Raw genomic sequence first — 22675 nt, forward strand, 5'->3', positions numbered from 1 at the left:
CGTAGTACTATGACATGTCGAAAAGAAAATGTACAGATATATATATATATATACATATATATATATATATATGAACACTGAGTTTAGAGAAGTGTTTCGTGTTCAAAGATGATTGCTCGAAATAAATCATGACCAACCGCAGTTAATTTTGTCGTGAGCAGTATAAAAAAGAGAATGTTGATATGATTCCACTGCTGACTTAAAAAAAAGAAACTCTTTGTCAAATCTAAATTTCAAAACATCTACAGCCATTGTCATGTGAGCGGCTGAGTTCACAACATTCTGTGAATCTGATTATATGCATTTCCTTATCAGAAAGATCATGTCTTGTTGTCGTGGATACCGCCTGACACGTCCGAAACTTTCTCCCAAACAAGGACGCAGTAGCTTCCCTTGGCAACCACTCTCTTGTGCTCGGTGGCTTTTTTCATTAGTTTGCTGTAAAGCTGGAAAAAATCACACGAAATGTGTCGATTTTGAAAGGTGTTGCCACAAGTGATACATACGGGTCATTACTAAACCAATTAACGTGTCATATTGAAATTGTAGTCATACACTGCGAAAATGGTATGCTATGTCATTGACATGTCCTAATTTGATTATCAATATCCGCTCCAATTGTGTGAAATGTCGAAAACAATTGCATTTGAATAGATTGTAGGTGTATCCAAAGATGAACTGGGTCCACATGTTCAATCAATGATTTTTTGGAGATGGATGCTGTACATAAATCAAGCAGTTTCTTGAAGAAATCGCAATGAAAGTCACACACACCATTCATTATCTGGTTTGGGGTTTTGGTGTTTTCGTTTTTTTTTTCTGCTCTTGTCATCTGGTTCAGCACTGTGACAAGCTAATCATGATTTTCTGTAAATTCATACCATTATATCAAGAGTTAAATGGACATTTTGCCATTCCCTTTAATCTGTGACAAAATTAACTGGTATTGATTGATTTAAAGAACACAAAATGTTTGCAGTTATTGTAATTCAACTGAAGACCAGTGTTTATTACACCCTATTTCTGTTCAATAGACACATCCACACTGTAGACTGTTTGAATATTTTTGTCCAAATAAAAGATCCTAATTGTAGAGTAAACTTTACTGTTGTGTTTTGTTTACATTAAGGTGTTCGTGCATATTTATTTACTGTATTCTTTCTGTGTGTATGTGACTGCACAAATATATATATATATATATATATATATATATATATATATATGTATATATATATTATATATATACATTTTCACACAGACACTTACACACACGTACATATACATTGATAGTTTGATAGTGATGTTGCTACAAATTATACAGATTTTTAGACATAAATGCAATGTGTATGTGGGTATGAAATAGAGGTAAACATCCATTCAGCCCCCCCCCCCCAAAAAAAAGGGATTATAATTGTGTAATGGTTTGTGTTTGTTTTTTTCTGGAGGACATAAACATGGAAAATCTCCTCTACACAAGATTGTATCCAACAGTTGTTGTTTTTTTCAAACTAGTCCAGTTTTTGGACCAAACTGGTTAGGAATAACCTGATGATGTTTGAAGCATTGATATGAATAAAGAAATAAATTAATGTTGCTGATCGCAAGTTGCAGAGGAAGCACATACATGTAGTACACATTGACTACCGTATACAAGCATGTCTTGTATTTTAGATAACTTCAGTTTGTGTGTGTGTGCATGTTTGTATGTGTTTGTAGGCCTATGTCTGTCTTTGTCAAAACTGCAAAAAGTTGAACGATTTGGACCTCATCGATTATTTCTTATTTTATATCTACCAATACTTCAATTTCAATATGATCAAACCAGTCATTTGATTTGATATGACTTGATTTATTCACAAAATACAAATACATACATTATACACAAATTTGCACATAGTTTGTACATGGAATATATGTCATAAATATTTTGTGTGGATTGTGTTGAGCCATGAAAAGTTTGCCTGGGATGTTCAGTTGATATAACTTACACATAATTATGTTCAAAAAACATTTGTCGATTAGTACAGAGTAGCGATTGCAAACAGTGATGAATTTGATGTGATAACTAGATTTTTATATACTAGCATACATGTTTACATGACAACGCAGTGAATGATGGTCATGGACCCCAAGAAGCACAGCTTATAATTGGGGCCATCAAAATTCAGTATACAAATTGTAATACAGCTAATTTCACTCAGATTGAAAAAGACAACACAAACGCTGAGGACTCAATATAGACGCTAGATTCGTTTCTCTTGGTAACCTTTGCTAATTTTAAGCTGGATTGCCTTTTATAAGATTCCCATAAGTTTAAAACAAACTTCTTAAAAGTGCCTTCGGCATATTTGGGGGAAATTTAAATAATGTTTCACTACACTATAAATCATTACTGAAATTGTTCCATTTTTAATTTCTTGCACAAAATTCCCCAGGTGCTTGGGTAGGAGAGCTTGTTGTCTATAGTACTGTAAGAATGAATTGCACGATTACTTATAAACATTGAATCAGAGATGCGTGAAAAGTTGTCAGCACGAAAGTTGTATATAGAATTATCATCAAAATATCATTATATTGCGTTACATTATTTTGCATAATTATATCATGCCATCATTATCATTATAAACAGTATTCAGTGAAATCAATTCCGGGATTTAAGAAAAAAAAATCTTTCTTTTAAAGAATAGATGTCTAATTGAACATTTGTAGTTATAGGGTGTCTTATTATACGAACAGCATTACTTGTGGCTAAAGCGTGGTACAAAATTGTAAAGTCATCTTCATCAAACTCGATATCACCTTTACAGCATGTACTAAAAAGTAGTGGTAGTAACGGCATCCCGTGCCAATTGAAACCATCAACCTGTGATGATGTGAGTGAATGATGTCCTGCCATTCGCACTATTTACAGTCAAATTCAACTCCGTTTTCAAGTTGTCTAGATTAGACCAGAGTGAGATCAAGAAAACAGAAGACTGGGACACTCCAGAACACCAGATAAACGTATGAAAGCAGTGGTGCATGGTTTCACAAATTATTCGTGACACCGTGACAATGGTCATGTGATTATGCTCATCATACGATGCCGATTCATTCACAAATCTTCATTAAACTTCCTCGTTGCCTAAGTTTAGATAACGATAATGCTAAATTGTAAGCTTCACATCAATCAGTATCAAGTTGTCATATCTGAGCAATGGTGACTGTTTGAGAGATGAAGGTTGTGGTTGCTGACTTACTGATTTTCTGAAATATTCTCACTTTATGCCCATTAGAACTGGTATCAGATTTCATGCAGAGTGTTTGGGGCATTTTTTTTTTTTTTTTTGGGGGGGGGGTGTCCGTGTTTAGTGGATTTCCATAGTTTTGTCTCCCGTTTGCTACAAGAGACATAGTTACGCCAAGTAAACTTCAGACAAAATCTCTCAAGGTCAAAGGTTAAAGGTCAAATATAGCTCAAGTGATGTCATGTTCAGTTGTAACCTCTTCCAGGATTGTTCAGTGGATGCGAAACGGTCAAGGATCATCTAACTTCTACCCCCCCCCCCCAAAAAAAAAAAAAAAAAAAATGATTTCAGATCATTGCTTCTGTCACAAATTAATGTCCAATCAATATGTCAGTTGGTGCAAAGGGGTTACTTGCGTGGACATGACAGCAGTGCCCTGTCAAAGGTTAAGGTGACAGGTCACTGTATCGTGGTTAGACAGGTGAGCCTCCAGCTTGTATAATACTAAGTGGCAGGAAGGACATAAAAGAATTAACGATTAGTTAAAGGGGATGGCTAGTAACTGATCGGTGGGAATCAGTGGGAATGCTGGAGGATGATTGTTCCAATCCTTGTGGGATTCATTTAAGAGTACATTATATATCTATTGTTGTGTGAAAATTATTTGCTTCAGAATGGTCTCATATTCAAGTAATGTGCAGTTTAATGTTTCCAGGTTAGCGTGCCTGGTCAGTGACGGGGCATTAATATATATATCTTTATCTTTTTAAGAAACAAAGTATCAAAGGAAGTCATATGAATGATAGATGTAAGGCAGATCAAATCATTGTTATTCTAAAGCGAAAAGCACAGAAAGTAAAAGAAACACCGCGTTGGATATAAAAGATAATTAGATATCGATAGTGCATTATAGTCAGGAAAGACAATTGCAGTGTTCAGACTAATAGACTTGAAACAAACATTTACGAACAAGTCTGATTTTTTTTAACACTAAACTAACTGAATAACGTACAGTTTAATGATTTTTCATGTTGTTAATGAAACTTTGACAAACTCCTGAATATTCTTTATCTAATATCACCACACGAAACAAAGGCGGCAAACGATGTGTCTTTTTAACAGTGCTGAGTTCACTTTTGTTTATGTGACGTAGTACTGTGTTGACAGAATCCACATTTGACTTATATCTGACAAGAGGAAAGGTCGAGATTAGTCCGTGGTTATGCAGTATAGGCTTGCCGTCGGATGAACTGTCAATTCTACTTATTGTGCGATAAAGTTTCAATGTCTACAAAGAATAAGATAACCCTCTTTTTTGCGTCTGTGAGGATATATAGTCCTTGTGTATTCAGCGTACCTTTGCACTGATAACATCTTCGAAGCTTTGAGCTTTGAGCTTTGTAGCTGACTGGCTGGCTGAATTTGACTACAGCGCGCCATCCTGTGACAACATAGAGAGCTAATGCTCCTCAATAAGCCAGTTCACTGTTAGTTCGTGGACACCTTGGTATAAATTACCTTTCTTTTTTTCTCAGTTGGTTAGGCACTTTACTCTGTTTTCAAAGCAGCATGATGCGTAAGCATGCCAAATCCAGTCCAAACAAAGAATGAACTTGCCCAGAGTAGATGACAAGAATGGTCTGTCAATTGACACTACGGCAGGCATTCATTTCATTGTTTTGTATTTAGTGCATAAACAAAGTCTTTCTACCAACATTGCTAAATACCAGGCTTTGTGCTGTCAAGTGGATGTCCTAGTAAGCACTAACTACAAGGGTTACATGAATAATCATTAAATCAGGGATGCTTATCTCAGTGAATTCAAAACCAGACATCCCTGATTGTACAAATGACCTTTGTCTTCTCATACGCTTAGTGGAACTGTAAACTGGCTTTCATTAATATGCACCCGAAGTGTAACGAGAGAGTTCCTCACTAGTGCCCTCTATCGCTGGTCTTCGCTCGCACGGTGTGTGTCGACCTCGGCGGGCGGCGCACTGATCAACTTGGATGAAAACTTCGACAACCAGAACCGGTAAACCTGTATTTTTTTTAAGCGGGTGTGAGAAAAACAAGAAAACAAATAACATCTTAAATACTGTTTGCTAATCACACTAAAGTTAATATTAATTTAAATTGTCAGTTCAGAAAAGTATCTGGATGAAAATTTGACAATAAGGGGTGATAGAGACGTTAGAAATGCTTAAAATCTTCACATTGATCTGATTTTGATACAAATAGTATTTTATATCAGTGATAGCCATTTACTTTGAAATTGTGCAATTTATCCTTTGAAGACTATTTATGTGGTATGCTTAGATTGGATAAAGAAATTCATGAAAGTCCAAAATACAAGAATACACTTATCACAGCAGATCAGTACAGCCCATGCATTATTGTCAATCAAGTTCGTTGCAACTGAAATATTGGCAGAAAGATGCAATGGTGTGACGAATTTTTTTCTCCCCATATGTTTATTTCTTACATCTATCTGGATTATGAAGAGTTTAATCACAAAACAGATTAAGCGCCAATAGAAAAAGGAATGAAAAAAAAAGAATTTTGCATAAGGTTGAGGCTGATATCCCCGTTTAGGAAGAGAGTATGTAACTTGAGGGTTTCTTACTTTTCTAACTTTACGTATGATTTTAATTAAACTTCTTCCATTCCGTGACAGATGGCAGATTTTCATCCACTGTTGATACTCGACGTGAACATGCAGTGCCGTTGTAGTTTAACCTTTCCTTGCCAGGGACTTCGTACAGTATGTACAGTTCTATGAGGTCTCCTGTGCTAATTGGCACTCGAAGAGTTAATTGATTGACCCACCTGTTTGCTACAAAGGAGACAAGAGGCCACCCCTGCACCAGAGAATGAGTTGACGACGTTAAATATATACCAGACCAGCTCGCTCTGCAACATGGACGCCACGAACCCAAGGAACCACGTGATCCCCAGGCAGAAGAAAAGCTATAAGAATGACATAAGAAAGGCCTGCGGTAAACAGTTATAAAACAATCAACAACATGATGATAGGGACAATGCTTATCAGGATGATTGCATAGACTCATATAGTATACTAAAGTAAAAGACTTTATTTTCGAATGCTTGCACAAACTTTCTTATTATCGGGGACAGTCTTTTGTTATAAAAGTTTGAATAACATTCATGCTTTTCTAGATTGTTGTATGTAACACCATAGAATAATTCAACTGACCTTAAAGAAGAGGATGGTGGAAAGAAATGCAGAATTTTGCTGTCCTGAAGCTGAAGACACCGTCTCTTTTCTCTTGGTGATTCCGCAGATGATGACGATCAAGAGAAGGGTGTTGACGACCAGGAGGAGTCCAACGGGAACAGCGAAGAGCAAAATCACGCTCTTACCCTGGTGGAGCCAACAGGTGCGATGAACGCTGTACACGCCCCCAACGACGAGTTTGAAATGAGCGGCAATACTTGCAACCACAATGGTTGCCGCCACTCCCCAGCTGTAGACGCAATAACGCACAAACTGAACATTGCCCTTAATGCGATACACCATGCGAACTGACTTGGCGTGGAATGTGCGCGTGAGGTCAACGGCGAGGGCGTTTGACCACAGGAACACAGAAAGCCAACTATAGTGAAGGGATACGCCAACAACGAGGCAGAGCTGCTCGGAAATGTGTCCTTGGTCAAGGATTAGCGTCAGGTGAGCCACAAACATGGAGATGTTGAGACAGATAAATATTTTTCCGGGGAGAGTCCATAGATCTCTGTAGATCAGGTAGGTAATGATTGCAAAAGACAGGAGCACGAGAGAGCATACGCTTCCAAAAAGAGTGATGAAAGATTGTGAGTCAAGTTCTCCTGTTGAGTCCCTTCGATGTAAGATGTGTTCGCGCAAGAGGAATTCGCAAACGCCAATCATCCCGTCACCAATCAACGTGTACCACTCTGGTGTGACGACTGTGCCACTTTTTATGTGCACAAGAGAGTCATTGTCATCACCTAATCTGTCAAATTCTGATACGTTCAGGGTCACAAACTGGCACGTAAGGACTTTGCTGCAGCACTGAATGTACATCTTAACTTGTTCGCCGTATTCTTGCAAGTCGTACGAAAGAACGAAAGTTACCGGAATGTTATTGAACGTGCTGTCAAAATGCACCATATCTTTGAACTGCTTATCGGTAAAGCGTGTCACATCGTCTGACCAGACTTCTCTTGAGAACAACTTCCCACGGACTATCGAGCAGTCTTCTCTGAGCGATGACAGAGTAGGGTAGTTCTTCAGCTCTATCGTCTGCAGTCTGATGCTGGCATCTCCCGTATATTGGATCAAGCGAGCAGCTCTACGTACAAAGATGGAACTGAAGCGACTTGATGTGTTGCTCTCCATCCGCAAATTGACGACAACTGTAGGGTTGGAAGTCGTGATGTTTTCCAGAGATTTGAAAAGTTCCCTGTACGTATCTACAATACGAACATCGAATTCCAAGAATTCCTGTCTGAACGCTTCTTTGATCACCTCGTGGGCGTTCTCAAGAGCCGATTCTATCTTGACCGTTACCCATGACTTCAAACGAACATCAAACGCGTTGTTTCCACTGCTTCCTGCCTTCGAATCGTCCCAAATGTGATGTGTGCATTCATCGATCATAGCTGCGCTGTCGTTGTGCACCCTGACGCATGCGCCATCCTTTGCTATGTAGTACTTTGGACAGATAAGCGATCGACAACCTCCTGCGAAGGGATCGAACCACTGGGTTGTAGAGCAGTTCGGTGTTGCCTGCATGGCTTGGCTTTGGTCAACGAAAATCATCCTGCCGCCGTCGGCAGCGGAGAAGTTGAAGAGCATGGAGAGAGGATTCCCCTTATGGGAACTACTCTCGAAATTCAAGAAGTATCCTTCACATGATACACTGGAATAGTTCACAAAACCATCCGTGCAAAGAGCGCAGTGGGCATTCTTATACCATCGGCCTCTTACATTGGTCGGGGAGCTGTAGGCATCACACAGACGCGACGCCTTCTCGTCACTCTTCGAGGAGTTGCAGACATAGTGACCGTGGCTGACGCACGGCCTAGGGTAGGTGCTGTTAAGATCGTGAGGCTTCGAATCATACAGGCAAATAGATAAGAGATGACGCAGATAAGAGAACATGTCGCCTTGGACGTTAGCTCCAGAATACGATGCAACCTCGTTGTCGCAAAAGAGGTGCAGACTCCAAAACTGAAGACTCTCGTATGTTTCTCCGCTGCAAAATGCACAATATACGTTACGATAGTTAGCGCCGTTCCGGACTACCACTGGCAAGATGGAGATAACATCTGCTGAATCGATGTCGGAACATCGCTGCTCTACGTAGGTACCGACGTACGAACGGTCAACGCACTGTGAGATCAAAATAAAATGATCTTTCTCTGAGGTCCTGATGCACTTTGTGAATTCGATGAGACTCTCGCGTTGCCTGGCGACGACATCGAAATTATGGAAAATTGACGGGCGGGCTGAAGATGTCACTAGGGGTGACGTTGGTCGAGGAGGAGCCTCAATTGATTCGGTATCGCCAGATGTTCCGATTCCGCGTAGAGGATCGCTTAACTCTGACTGACTGGGAGACAAGGTGTCGGGACAGGTGAACTCGTAGTCAAGGCAGCAGTCTCCGTAGATCAGGCACACGCTGTCACACTGACAGATGATGGGGAAAGGTTTGCTTTGTCCGCAGCGATCTCGGCAGGAATGGACCGTGGTGGAGGCGTTAAAGCACACATCAAAGAGTTCTCCAAAGGAGAGGTCGGACTCTGCCATGGGAAACAGAAAGGAAAAATCGTTATCTTCTAACAGCACACTTTGTATAAACACTAAATCAATTTTCTTAATATTGTAGTAAGGTATAAGGTAGACCTACATAATTATAGCAATGTTAAGGATTTCTTAGTTTGCTACAGATCTTACAGCTACAAACCCTTTCTTATTTTGGGGTAGACAATCAGGGGGATATTGTTGATGCCTACGACCTAACTTCGGAAGGCAACCGTGATAATTACTGCAGAATTGTAAGAGTAGGCATATGCCATCTTTGAATGAAAGACATGATAAAGTAAGGAATCCAATCCATTTCTTATCAAAGATTTTCACGTTATTCTTCTCTTTTGGGCTCAATCTTCTCGAATATTCGAGAGCAAAAAGAAAAGACTTCTTTGACATCGACTTTATTTCTGCATTTTCTCAGAATTTAAGAGTAAAGATATGGCGATAAAACGAAGAGCAATCGAGATGGTGAATACCTTGATCAAATTTAAGGTTTTTTTTTTAAATCCAATCATATCCTCAAAATAAAATCAACGAAAAAAATATCAAACTTGACATTATGTTAGATAGGAAAGAAACATACAATCATGATTAAACAATAGTACGAATATATATACTGTATGATATATATATTTATATATATATATATATATATATATCTATTTCAACAACAACAACAACGGACAAGTAAGGTATTTTCTGTACAGAAGCTCCACCGCCACCAAACGGGAGCTCGGATGGGAACCATTGCAACTGCGACGCAGGTCAATCGTATCTTAGCATTTCGCTGGGCGCTTGCGGGTCGCCTATCCATCCCAGTACGAAAAGCTCTGCCAGAGTTCTCTGCAGAAATTATCTTCTGTAAGGTTCATCCCAAAGCGCTGCAAATAAAAAACGGCGAAAAATGTTACAAATATTTATTTATACCAAGGACATCACAGAGTGCAAAGAATTGCCATCGGCAGTCACAGACATTGAAAACAAAGATACTTTCAAAACAGCATTTCTCCACAGCATTCAAGCAAAACAATTAACTTTTAACTTCTCTCTCCCAGCCACCAACATCAGCGCACCCCTTGCCCGTTTGGCCCCTGTAACGGGGTGTTGGACAGTACCCGAGAAGAAAAAGCGAAATTGAGAGAAACACACTGGAACCTACCTCCGTAAAAGGAATCTACGTATAAATATTAGTGAATTGTTCTTGCTGCAGGATCCAAAAGAGAGAAGTAACTACCATATACGGACAGCGAAAATCCGTTCTTCATTTCCTTTTGAATGATGTCAAGATAATACCCTAGATGGCTCTAAAGACATTAGATACACATACAAAAAGAAAACAATCACAAACTGTAGGATTACAGTTTAATCGACTGGGTAACACCTTAGAGGCACGCCTGTTGGTTAGTGATCAGTTGCAAACACCTCGACGAAAGAATTTCATGAATTTGAATGATTACGCAGTACCCGCTGCATGCTACAAGGATTAGAACCAACACTTGCTGTCGGGCGGTAGCTCGGTGGTTTAGTGGAGATGACGCCTGTCCGGAGATCAGGAGGTCGTAGGTTCGAATCCTGCTCGAGTACGTACGCCCATGATTTTTTATCATTGCTACTACTAAACACTGATTAATTCAATGCTTATTTACGTCGATGTAGGGCAATTTGTGAATCAGTTGCTAACACCTCGACTTTTTGAACATCAACAAAATAGATTATCAATTATATACCGCATACTCTGTTATAGCAGGGAGGTGGAAGTTCCACCTCCCTGGTTATAGGAACTTCTCTCGAGGCATTCTATCCCTATATCTGTTTGATCTCTGTTTATCGTTTGAAAGGAAATCTAAAAAAACCCGGTGAAATCGTGCTGGAAAAGTAGAAAAGAACCGGCAGTGATGTTTCGTGAAGACGAGATAATTTCTAAACAATTCAATTAATGACACTGAAAGCGGCCAAGCTCGATCTTACAGCCAGCATACGGTAATACGAGATATTCTCATCTTGCACTATCACGCTCATGACGGGGGATATTTGGGAATATTTACCGATGGTTTCTGGTTGTTTTGGTGCTTCTACTTCTACTTATTCTGCTTCTTCTGCTGTCTTGGTGCTTGTACAGACAAAAACTTTTCAGTATTTGCTTGTCATGCTGTCACAGAAAATGCGTTGTGTAAATTCAACTTGGAAATAAACTATGATGTAGAGTCAAAAACAAAATAAACAAGGCCTCTAAAATGTATCCAGAAAATCAAGTCCCTCTACCCGGTATCATTGTCATTTAAAATGTAGCTTATCTCTTTCCTTCATTAGGCAGCGTTCTTAAACACCCTAGACCGCAAATTGGCTGATATCAAGTTCGTCGAAGAAGAAGTCGAATCAATCTAGACCATCAATATCATAGTGATGCTGCCTTAGAAAAGCGTTAATGTTTCTGGAAAAGGCGGGCTTCTGAGATGCTGTTTGTAGAATACAGTCGCTTGACTCAGAAAATATCGCGTGCACACGATTTTTTTATATCTTAATTTAAAAAATATACAAATCATTCATTTAATCTGATGTCGACGTTGATGTCAGCATTGTTTCCATAACAACTAGACATTCATTTAAAACTTACCCCAAAACAGATTATACAGCGGATGATAGAGTCATATAGGAGTACTTTGTTGAAACAATTGAGAGATTCAAGCGGTAATCTAGACGGAGATAATCTGTACTATCTTTGTTCCTCGTAATCAAGAAAGCAAAATCTCACAGCGTTTGGGGAGTGCTAGTCAATATCTTACCTCAGGCTTCACATTTGGTTATGAATTCCGGATTACAATTCCGAAGGTTTGGAGTCCGAAAATGAAATGGGTTATCAATTCCGAAGGCTTGATTGTCAGAAAACAAAATAAGGTTCATTAGTCTCAACCTTGTTTCATTTTCGAACTGTTTAACCTTCGGAATAATGAATCGTATTTCATTTTCGGACTTACGAACATCTAGGTATACGGATATCAAGTATTTCAGAAAAATGAATCTTCGGAATAAGGTACCTTTGGAATAACGAGTGTCACCCAAATTCCGCAATTATAACAACCACCAGCAATCTGCATTATTTACTAGTTCAGACTGATGGCACACGTGGTAAAAGAGCTCTCGATCTGCAAACAATGACGCCAGCATGTGACAAGAACTGACATGTAGTTCCAATGAACGTCGTGAAAAGAAAATAGGATTTCACTTCTCCTGGTCAGAAACATCTGATAACAATCTTCAGCATTTTACATTTACTCCTAATCAACAGCAATTTCCTTTAGAAAATTCCTCGTTTCTGACAATATTTGCACGTTTTCCATTCAAATTTTTATCTTTCTTAAATTTTTGCCATATGACAACGTATGGGAAAAGGCGTTAATGAGGCTGGATTTCAAATGAACGTCTTTATTTTATTTCAAAAGTTTGTACCGTTTACGCTGTGATTTCTAAACAAAAAGGGGTAGTGTACTTTATACTTGTCTACTACTTGTCTGCTACCCGGATCTATTTTCTATCATTTTTTCTCTTGTAAAGTAAATATGTGTGCTCGTATATCCTTTATTTCTTTCAACTATCGGATAAAGATGAAATCTTGCTCAGCAGAAGTGACAGACAAGTCAACGACGAACAGGACTTTCTAAGTTTAATTCCAAATAAGAATGGGTATAAAGACAAATTGCATGGAAAGTGTGACAAAACATTACAGATGACAGTGAACGTTACAAGAGAGAGTTTTGCAGAAAGGTTAGACAACAAACTTTAGAGGAAAATTCATCGTAGCTTATAAAAGTAAAACGACATCGACTTGAAATTTTGGGTGCACGTCACGAGCCCAATACCCACGATTTGTATATGCCACGAGTCATACAGCCCACGAGTCATACAACTCACGAGTCATACAGCCCATGAGTTATACAGCTCGCGAGTCATACAGCTCACGAGTCATACAGCTCACGGGTCATACAGCCCATGAGTCATACAGCTCACGAGTCATACAGCTCACGAGTCATACAGCTCACGAGTCATACAGCCCACGAGTCATACAGCCCACGAGTCATATAACCCATGAGCTAGACACTAAGTGAACATGGTCACGACCTTGACATCACAGGGCTTAATGTCCATAGTGTCGAGTTCGTGGGCCTGTTATTCTTGGTGTCTAACTCATGGGCTGTATGACTCGTGGACTTTTTCAAAGTCTAGCTCATAGGCCGTATGACTAGTGGGTGTCGACTTCGTTGGCTGACCCAAAAAATCGGTATAGAACGGGTGACTCATGTATCTAAACATTTCTAGCTTTATTTTTACTTTCAAAGCCAACATGAAGTTCAGAGGCATCTTTCCATATTGAACTATTCACATCAACGTGCTTGATGATATTGACTTTTAAAAAGTATTATGCTTTAAGCGATGGCTCAAAATGAGCGATCAACAAATGGCTTCAGTTCGCTATTCCGATTAATGAACAGCACCCTGACTTACGATATTGTGAGTGTACGCATATCGGTAATATAATCTTTATTGTAGTGATATACTGAAAGGTTTATAAGTTCCTGGAACAAGACACCAAAATATAGGGGTAGACTTTAAACCCCTGTAAGAGCTGACTTTTTTTTCTTCGAGTTCCCGAATTGATGCAATGATTTGGATTTACCAGTAGTCATGGTAGTGTCGGATAGTACGGTGGGTAACGATGAGCAGAGGAGCCCATACAGCCCAATAAACCACAGCAACGAAGGCCGCATCTTCCCGAGAGGAGGTTGGTGATGATGATGATGATGATGATTATGGAGGAACATCTCGCAAGAATATGGATACGTGAGAGATGCGTAATCTTCAGCTCCATGTGATGACGACCAGCAGCTCGCATCCAAATCCCTGAAGTGATGCGGCTAAAGCGGAACAAACCCACTCCGAGGAAAACCCAGAAAGTACTCGCCCTTCTCTCGTTAAAAAAACAACAAAACAAAACAAAAAACTCTTGTTGCTACCGATGAGCATATTAGTGGAGAAGGCCAATCAACATGTAGGTGCTGTAGGTCACGTGATTACCCATTGTGTTCTTGGAATGCAGAGTCGACATTGTTGGAAATAATCTTTTATTTCCCACAAACTTCATCAATCCCGAAAAAAAAAAAGAAAATGACATGATATCATTGGGTGCGGAGAAACAACAACCAATTAGCCATTGACGACAAAGCGCAGTACGTCTGCAACATTTTGGCTAATCAACAACTAGAATCTAATAAGTGCAAGGAGGTAGATGGAAAAGACACCTTGTATTCTGCCTAATTAATTGAAGCCTCGGGAGATAAAAATCCTGGTAGTGTTATAACGCTTATGTTTTGCTTCATTCATAATAACCTGACTGTCTTTTTTTCGCTGAATGACAGCCTGCCACGCTTTTGTAGTCTTCTGTCTATGAGCTGGATCGTCCAGTTTCAGCGATCTTTTCGCTAAAAATACATTTTTCATAAAATCATATCCACGCTCAAGCTTCAAATCTCTCTCTCTCTCTTTCTCAAATTTGAGGAGAGTAATTTCCATATAGTATGCAGACACAGAATCTAATAAGTGAAATTAATGGGCGGTGAGTTGGCTCAGTCGGTGAGTCTGCATACCCCCGACCCAAGCGACCCGGGTTCGAACCCGAGTCTGGACTGAGCAATGTTGTGTGTAATCATACCGTCCCCTCCAGCAAGAGGCAAAACTCTCTGTCCCTCGGATAGGTCATAAAATGGAGGTCCCATGTGTGAAAGAGTCATATCTCATGCACGTAGATCCCACTTCATTCATCGCAAAGAGCAAGGTGCTCAACCCGGTGAAGTGGTCCCGTCTCTCGTCCAACTGGACCCCATGGAAGACCAGCTTACCAAGCTGAATATGGGCCAATCCAGCCATCTTCTCAGATGGAAAATGAACAAACAAACAAACAAACAGTAATATATGAAAAGTATGAATAGAGGCATTGAAAAATATCTAAAATCATACAGTGACCGCGTCGATCATTGACGCAAATGACATAAAAATAATATATGCAAGAGAATATCGAGTAGAGGGGTGAGGGTTGAGGTTAGAATTTTCTTCAATCTATTTTCCTCTAACAAATGACATTTCTAGGATCGCAACTGCTGATCTGTACTTTAACAAACATGTCGGAAAAAAGGAACCACGGGATTCGAACCTGTCATCTTCTGCTTTCCGGGCAGCGACACTACCACCAGGCTGTCCCTGGTTGCCGGCAGTGACACGTTGAACTTTGCAAAGGATAAACGATGCAGACAAAGATGTATGCAAAATGAAAATAAATGAAAAAATCTCAACGAAACTTTTTCCAAACGACGTACATTCATGCAGCGTACGTACATTCATGCAAGTTGAGGTTTAAATTTTCTTCAATTTGTCTCCCTCTACCAAATGAAATTTGTAAGATCGCAACTGCTGATCTGTAATTTAACAAACATTTCGGAAAAAACGGGAACCACGGGAAGTTTAGTTAAGATTTGTTTGAAATCCATAGTGGGAGACTTGTGACGGCTTGAAATTAATTTCATTTAATCAATTCTGTGATATGCATTGTTTGAATTTACCACCTTTTCTTTCCACATAAATCTAATAACACTTTTTGTATATAATCATAATACGCGTAATCTTTCTCAGTCGCAGACTGCTTTAAGATCAGTATAAAGAGTCGCGTCCGTACTCCATGAACGAAAGAAGATTCCAGCAGTTGAAATGGTAACCTCCCCACCACTATCAGTTCTAAAAATAGATGTATGCGTCATTGCTGTTCCATAGAGGGGGATTTTACTGAAATGTCCCATTGAATTAATCAAGCATGTTCGCCACAGATTTACCGATCCGTGACTAGTCTACGTAGGAGGGTTGTCCCAGACCCATTTAAAGAAGCCGTTGGATTTTCATACTACAGTGTATAGCACAAGGCCGTCATTGTCAAAGGGGGTATTTCCCCTAACATGCTCGTGGATTCAGTAAAATGCAGACAGACTTGTGAAACACTCGCTGAAATTTTGAGGGAAATCTGACATTTTCTTCCTCTCAAGTAAAAAACTTTACTACAGTGTGTGATGTCACAGTTGTGCATAACAAAAAGAAAAAAACAAGAGAATTTTAATAATCGTCATTCTTTTGTTTAAAAAACAAAGTATCGGCTATACATTAGCGTGGCCTGTTGCTGAGATAATGTCAGGGCAATTTATGCCTTCCAGAGGAACAAGGATCAGTCCTCTTCCAATGCCATCTAAAGATGATGTTTCCACGAAATTAGTTCCATTTATATTCATTATATGATTCTGTATACCACTGTGGCATCGCAAATTACCAAAGAATACATCACCGTCAACGAGCACCTCTGTATATTTTAATTTGATTATAAATCTTGTGTCCGTTTTATGGTGCTGTACAGGATGTGACCTGTTCTTTCACTAAATGTATATAGAATTTGAAATTCATATAAGATATGATTTCCAATTCATGTCCATGTATAACTCCATTTGTGATAAACATATTCTGTTATGAAAAGACTGCAGATCAGCAAATTATTTACAACGATTCAAACAAACATCCATTCAAAACAAACGAAATTGTAACGGTTTCATCAAAATTAGGCGTGGCACAGAGAGTTGCGGATGTAAGTTGAAGTTTTACATGATTTCTCGAAGACGGAGGGAGCAAAGAGTGCAATGGAATTCCGGATGATATTACGAATGTGAGTTTTGATATAGTTTTACATTTCATTTGAAGCAGAGATAGTTGTTATCCATCATACATGTCATATTACATGGCTATAAAGCTTGATATACCACGTATGTGATGAGTACTATTGTTGTTTTGTTTTGTGCCAGTCTCTTGTCTATGTTTGCATTCTCTCTTTGTTCTTTGTACATATTTCTCTCCCGCGTGTGTTTTTTCCAGTTTCTGTTGTAATATTGCATGCACAGACTGGTGGAATATAACATCCTTTGGCTGAGCAAATGCCTTTTATGAAACAAAAACGAAAATGAAATGAATGAAATTGGATGAGATAACCCCATCGAGGCCATTATAAATCACACATGGACTGGCTCGCACAAAATTTGACAAAATTGCTTCATTTGAAATAAGGTCAAAGCAAAAAGTAGTATAAACACGCCACATTGAATCATTTTTGTGATGTGCACAAACCGAAGGAGCTGTGTTCGAGTTACAGACACTATCCGCATATCATAAAGTGCATACACTGTAAAAACATCGGTGTTAGATTTAACACCACGGGTGTTAAATCTAACACCGATCAAACTTCAATAGAGGACCACACCCACAGGTGTTAAAAATGCACTGTGATGGTGTTGAAAAGTGTTCACCTGACACTTCGTGGTGTTAATTTGACACTGTACCTGGTGTTATTTTGACACTGTACTGGTGTTAATTCAAAAATGACACCACATGGTGTTGATTTGATATTTGTTGGTGTTAATATCAATGGTTTAACACCCGTCCAGCTTTAATAAGAGACCACACCAGCTGGTGTTGCTTTGGTGTAAATATATTTTCACATTTTTTTTTCAAAAATCTAGCATTATAATGTAAAATTCTTGATCGTCTTGTTTAAATTAAAAATCAACAAGAAGTGCAGTTACTAAGAAACTCTTCAAAAAAACAGTTTAAAATTTGGAAATGACACCCGGAGGTGTTGATTTAACACCATAAATGAGCACCGAAAATTTAACACCAGCTCGGTGTTCACTATTTAACACCGGACTTTTTGCAGTGTAATATGCAGATTGTGATTATATCTACTGTTTGGGGAAACACGTTAAACGGTAAATTTTGTTGATCTTTAAAACTCCATTTCTTATTCCCATCCCTGTCAAAGTTTCATGAATTGTTAACTAATCGGTTCAGTTAATTTCAGATGATATATTCCTTTACAGTTCATTTATAGGCCTACATAGACAGGAATTTGTCGTTTAAGCGTTCATAGTTCTGGGAAAATTCTATGAAACGTTTTGGTAGGATAATTTTTTTTCTTCTGAAAAGCTGTCATAAGCTAGGGAAATCCTTGCATCTGATTGCCTGAGAGCAAATTTGTCCGACCAATATGTCAGACAATATACTTCGTGAAATGACCCCCCCCCCGCTTGACCTTTACCTTATGATGATGTGAGAATACGCCCCTCCCCCATGCACACACACACACACACACACACACACACACACACACACACACTACATGCATACACAAGCTATGCAAATGTCTGAAGCAGACGGCGGATTCAGATTCACTTCATGCAACCACTACCTGTGGTAACCATGGTGATGGATCCTGAATAAATTGTCTTGTTTTATATACACATATGTATATAATCTTGTTTGGAAGGGGGTAAAGGTTATCAAATGGTATGATCTGATTGCATGTAGGCCTACATGTATCTTGTATTAATGACAAACGAAATTGATAGTTATCACAGTATGGCTAGTATGGCGCACTTATTTTGATCAAATAATTGTGAATTATGCGGGTATTGCTCTGCTCTGCGATAAATGAGTATTATTTCTCACATAGAGTCGTTATCTTCTTTTTTTTTGGGGGGGGGGGAGGAATTAGTAAGGAAGGTAACTTGACGAAAGGTTTTACACGTGATACCGTTGAACAAAAATGTTCAACCAGAAATCTCCTATCCTCGAACTTGGCAAATTCGGTTGCATTGTGGAGACTATGCGGTGACTCTTGCACGACGAGGTTGGCACTTGACCCGAAGACGGAATGCTGCCCTCAAAATTCGGTAGTTCGCGGAAATGAACGCAAAAATCTCTACGGGACGACGAACTTCACTCCGCAGACGATATCAGCATGTATCAGACGGATATCAAAATGAGCGCGGAAGTAGCTGTCGAGAGCTCACCAACATTTTGGTACACACACACGCTGATACAACGCGCGAGCACACTACGCTCAATGCGGAACTGCCGGAGAAAATATAAAGGGAAAGAAAGAGGGAGAGAAGCAGAAAGAGGTGTGCGTCCGTAACCGTCTATAAAGGCAGTCAAACGCGAGATAAACTGTAGTAAGTAGTAAACTCATCCTGCATATGGACGAGATTGCTCCACTGATCAGTGGATCGCACGTGTAGCGTGTCAACAAAGCGAGACTGTCACACACCCAGGCCGCGTCGTGGTGCATTGGATTTGAAGCGATTTTATTCTTCAGACGACATTCGGAGGTACCCATACGGGGTGGATTGTGCCAAATGCCGCGTACACACCTAGATCACACCAACGTGCAAGGTTAGTGAGCGCATCCCTAGGGAGAGGGTGGTTGGTTAGGAGCGCATAATGCGAATATGTCGTTGAACATGTGCAGATGGCAAACCAGGAAGCGATTGTAAAATCGCGTTGTTTGTTTGCATACGATTGTGCGCGTGCACAGTGGGCGGGCGGTGGGAGATCGTTCAGAGAAAAAGAAATGTCCTCTTACTATTCATGACGACTCGGTGCTTTAATAGCACATTTTGATCGATTTATGAAGTCATGAAATTATATTTTTACGCTAATTGATCTCTCTACTATCATGCGTTCAACTCCAGGCGCCCTCGTAGCAAGAATAGGACAATGTATTGAACATTCAAGTCATAGGGCCAACATACCAATCATGTACATGCGTGTTTTCCCCCTGATCATTGAGTTGGATGTTGAAATAGAGATGTAGGTATACGACCTCTCTCATATTCCGTTACTGCTCTTGTTTCACGTAGAAACAGAAAATAGTGTTCCAAACGTTTCCGAGTTGTGTTAAGCACGATAATGATAAACACTAGACTCTATAGCTCTTGGCTACCAATTGAAGTTGATCAATTTGATCAATTTGATCAATTGAAGTCATTGATGACGTCATCTGTAAGAGATTCATTTACACTTATAGCCATACATCTTTCACTGTTTAGGCTATCTTCCCGCTGCCATAGTAGCGAGGTTGTATAAACCGACAGCCTATACTTCCTTGTTTGGCTAAAATAGTCAAAACCGCATATACTGTTCGTGTTTCAGTGATTGGCAGACTCAGACACAGTCCATATACAAAGTAGACCCGCATGTTTCCAGGTCGTCATTGTCTATCATGTATCCATCCTGATCGGTCTTGTACATACCCTCACCCACGGCTTATATTATGATGACTGATACAAGAGAGAGAGGGCAGCCCTTTAGAAGAAAAAAAAAACCCACACAAACAAACAAATAGAAGTAAACCAACGAACAAACCGTCTTATCCGATATCTATTCTACTTCCCCGGGCATGTTGTCCGTATATACCTTTGGGACATTATTCAGTTCCAATGTCCTGACTATCCCTGTCCAGTTTAGAATATGGATAGATTACTGATACGACATCATTATTGATAACACATAAAACACAGTCATAATGACTCGACTAAAATCTCGCTTTCTAGGAAAACACTGCGACTCATATATGTCCTTAGGACATTGATATCACACTTATACTGAATTTCTCGTTTAGTTGCTATTTACAATCCTTAAAATTTGTCGTATGTGATGAGTGGGATGAAGCCTCACTTTGCTAACTGGCGTTCACTGAGACAGGCTTCCCTGAATGTGAGGGTGTCGAACTTTGTAGACTAATCAATCAAGGACAGGAGTCCCTTTCCCTCTCATATAAGGGGGAGGGGTGGGGTCACCTCTGTATACTTGCTTTGCTTACGATGGATATGAAACTCTTCTTACAGAATATCGGAAGCTCTGTAAGAATAATATAGTAAAAAGAACTCAAGCAGCTAGAACAGTGTAGGGAAGATGGATCCGTTAAAGATAAGGCTACAGGAAGCCTTGGTATAGGACTGGTAGCCTTTTTCGCGCCAAAGCCTGCGGTGCCTGGTAAAACAGGATATTGAGCAGAGATCGGATCGCAGGTGTACATTCTATAATAGGATGCCTAATTTGTATCTATAACCTTGTCTTATCACAATGCCTAAACCAGACTTTCACCATGTACCTTTCAACACAATGAAATCGTGTTACTTAGAGCTGCAACCGACGTAAGTTGTAATCCTGTGGTGGTTGTAGCTCCATGATTTGTAGTTAGTGAGATCATGATGGTAACATTATTTCGTTAATGCCACCGATTTTTCAGTAACTTAGATTCTTTTTGTCCATATGACTGCCATAATGTTATTTCAAACACTGATAACCATTCATTCATGTAGTTGCACTTCTTTCTTTTAACTTTCTTCTTATCTGAACAAGGAGGCATAGCCTACCACCTGGGCCTATCCTATGCCGCAGTGCTTCTATCACCACACTAAGGGCCTGTTTCACAAAGAGTTGCTCGATTTATGGAGCGTAGCTCGGTGAATCGAGCGTAAGTTCAATATTCAGCGCAAGTTCTGTTTCATAAAGACAATTACATATACGCTTGATTTCAAGAAAAATAAAGCATGATTTTCAGTAGATTGAAGGTTACTTGCGATCAATCGCAAAGGTGTTTATGAAACGCAATTTGCGATTGATTGAAACTTACGCTCAATCTTTGTGAAACGGGATGTATACCCTGACAGTCAAGTCTCCTAACACTTATGTACGGAATGCGGAAACACAGTGATTATATCTTTTTGATGTCAAGGAACTAGAAGAGGAAGTACAGGAAAAAGTCTGCCGCGTAATTCCTGGACTGAACAGCTTGGCACAATAGAGAGTAATCAGCGAAGAAAATCACAGAGAGAGAGTTCCATGTAATCATTCTCTGTTATCACACTCCACCGCTCGTGCTAAGGGGGAAAACTTTTCATGGTTCCGTTACCCTATTCTAGGTAATCTTTTTCGTTTTCTCTTATCAATGTAGTAGCCCTCTATCGACAACCATTGAGAAGTATCATGAGTGAAGAAACATTCGCTTGCTGGCAGTTGCCTGCGATGAAAACTGCCGGACAACACAATAGATCAGTATACACAATCACAGCTTACCATTTACGTACATGTATGTATTTCGTAGCTCAAGAGGAATAGAAAGCGCATGATTTTTCACTGAAAATAAAACGACAATAGGACCTTGTTCTGTCTGCATTGAGTTTGCACAGAAAGCTGCTGAGAGATAATAATATCTCTTCCCATTCATTTCAACTATTTGTGAGAGATTGTTCTAAGTGTGCCTCATCGATTGTTTTGTTCGATAGTTTCTTTTGTGTAAAGACTCCAAGGCTATCGTGTCCAGCACGCACACACACGAACACACACAGAAAAAAAAAAAGATATCGCCATTGTATCTATGTGTTGTTTTCATACATCCGTGGTGTCTTTTTACCACGCCAAAACAAACAGCTTCGCTCCTTGTTGAATAGAAAAGGTGTGATGCCGAGTGCGCATGCTCTACTCTGCAGTATCGTCGGTCTATTCTTGGCTCTGTATAATCAAGACAAGGGGTTACTAGCTATACTATATAGTACCTTGATATGCATCCAATGTGATACATCTCTAATGAGGCGGAGCCTGTGTAACGCGATAAGAAATTCCCCTCATGTCGTTGCCTTCTGCCAGTTCGTCTACTAACATCTGTTTTTGTATTTTTCCCAACCGCCCCATCCCCATCTTTCGCGGTCATTTCACGTCTTTGTAATTCATGATA

General features: G+C 39.6%; 2 protein-coding genes across 2 annotated transcripts in view; one reads left to right on the forward strand and one right to left on the reverse strand.

Annotated features, from left to right (window-relative positions):
• Positions 1-320: 320 nt before the first annotated feature.
• LOC139724233 (uncharacterized) lies at positions 321-9021 on the reverse strand. Its single transcript, XM_071635376.1, has 3 exons — positions 6445-9021; positions 6057-6197; positions 321-446 (listed from the first exon to the last, which is right to left on the reverse strand). The coding sequence occupies exons 1-3, from the start codon at positions 9019-9021 to the stop codon at positions 321-323; spliced, it is 2844 nt and encodes a 947-aa protein (XP_071491477.1).
• Positions 9022-19121: 10100 nt separating this feature from the next.
• The window catches only part of LOC139724208 (allograft inflammatory factor 1-like), a 38273-nt gene continuing 34719 nt past the window's right edge, over positions 19122-22675 (forward strand). The window contains exon 1 of the mRNA XM_071635353.1: positions 19122-19329. Coding sequence (XP_071491454.1) covers positions 19293-19329 — 37 coding nt within the window. The 5' untranslated portion in view covers positions 19122-19292. The remainder of the gene's footprint in view (positions 19330-22675) is intronic.

The sequence above is a fragment of the Diadema antillarum genome, unplaced genomic scaffold (assembly GCF_040938485.1).
Source record: "Diadema antillarum isolate AM-2024a unplaced genomic scaffold, OU_Dant_1.0 scf00000208, whole genome shotgun sequence".
NCBI classification, from domain to species: Eukaryota; Metazoa; Echinodermata; class Echinoidea; order Diadematoida; family Diadematidae; genus Diadema; species Diadema antillarum.

Excerpts from the sequence above, each read along its gene's own strand:
- LOC139724233 (XM_071635376.1), bottom strand. The coding sequence starts at position 9,021 with ATGGCAGAGTCCGACCTCTCCTTTGGAGAACTCTTTGATGTGTGCTTT. Across the intron at positions 6,198-6,444 it reads CCACCATCCTCTTCTTTAAG|CTTTTCTTCTGCCTGGGGAT; the intron begins GTCAGTTGAATT and ends TCATTCTTATAG. Across the intron at positions 447-6,056 it reads GTCTCCTTTGTAGCAAACAG|CTTTACAGCAAACTAATGAA; the intron begins GTGGGTCAATCA and ends GATTTTTTCCAG.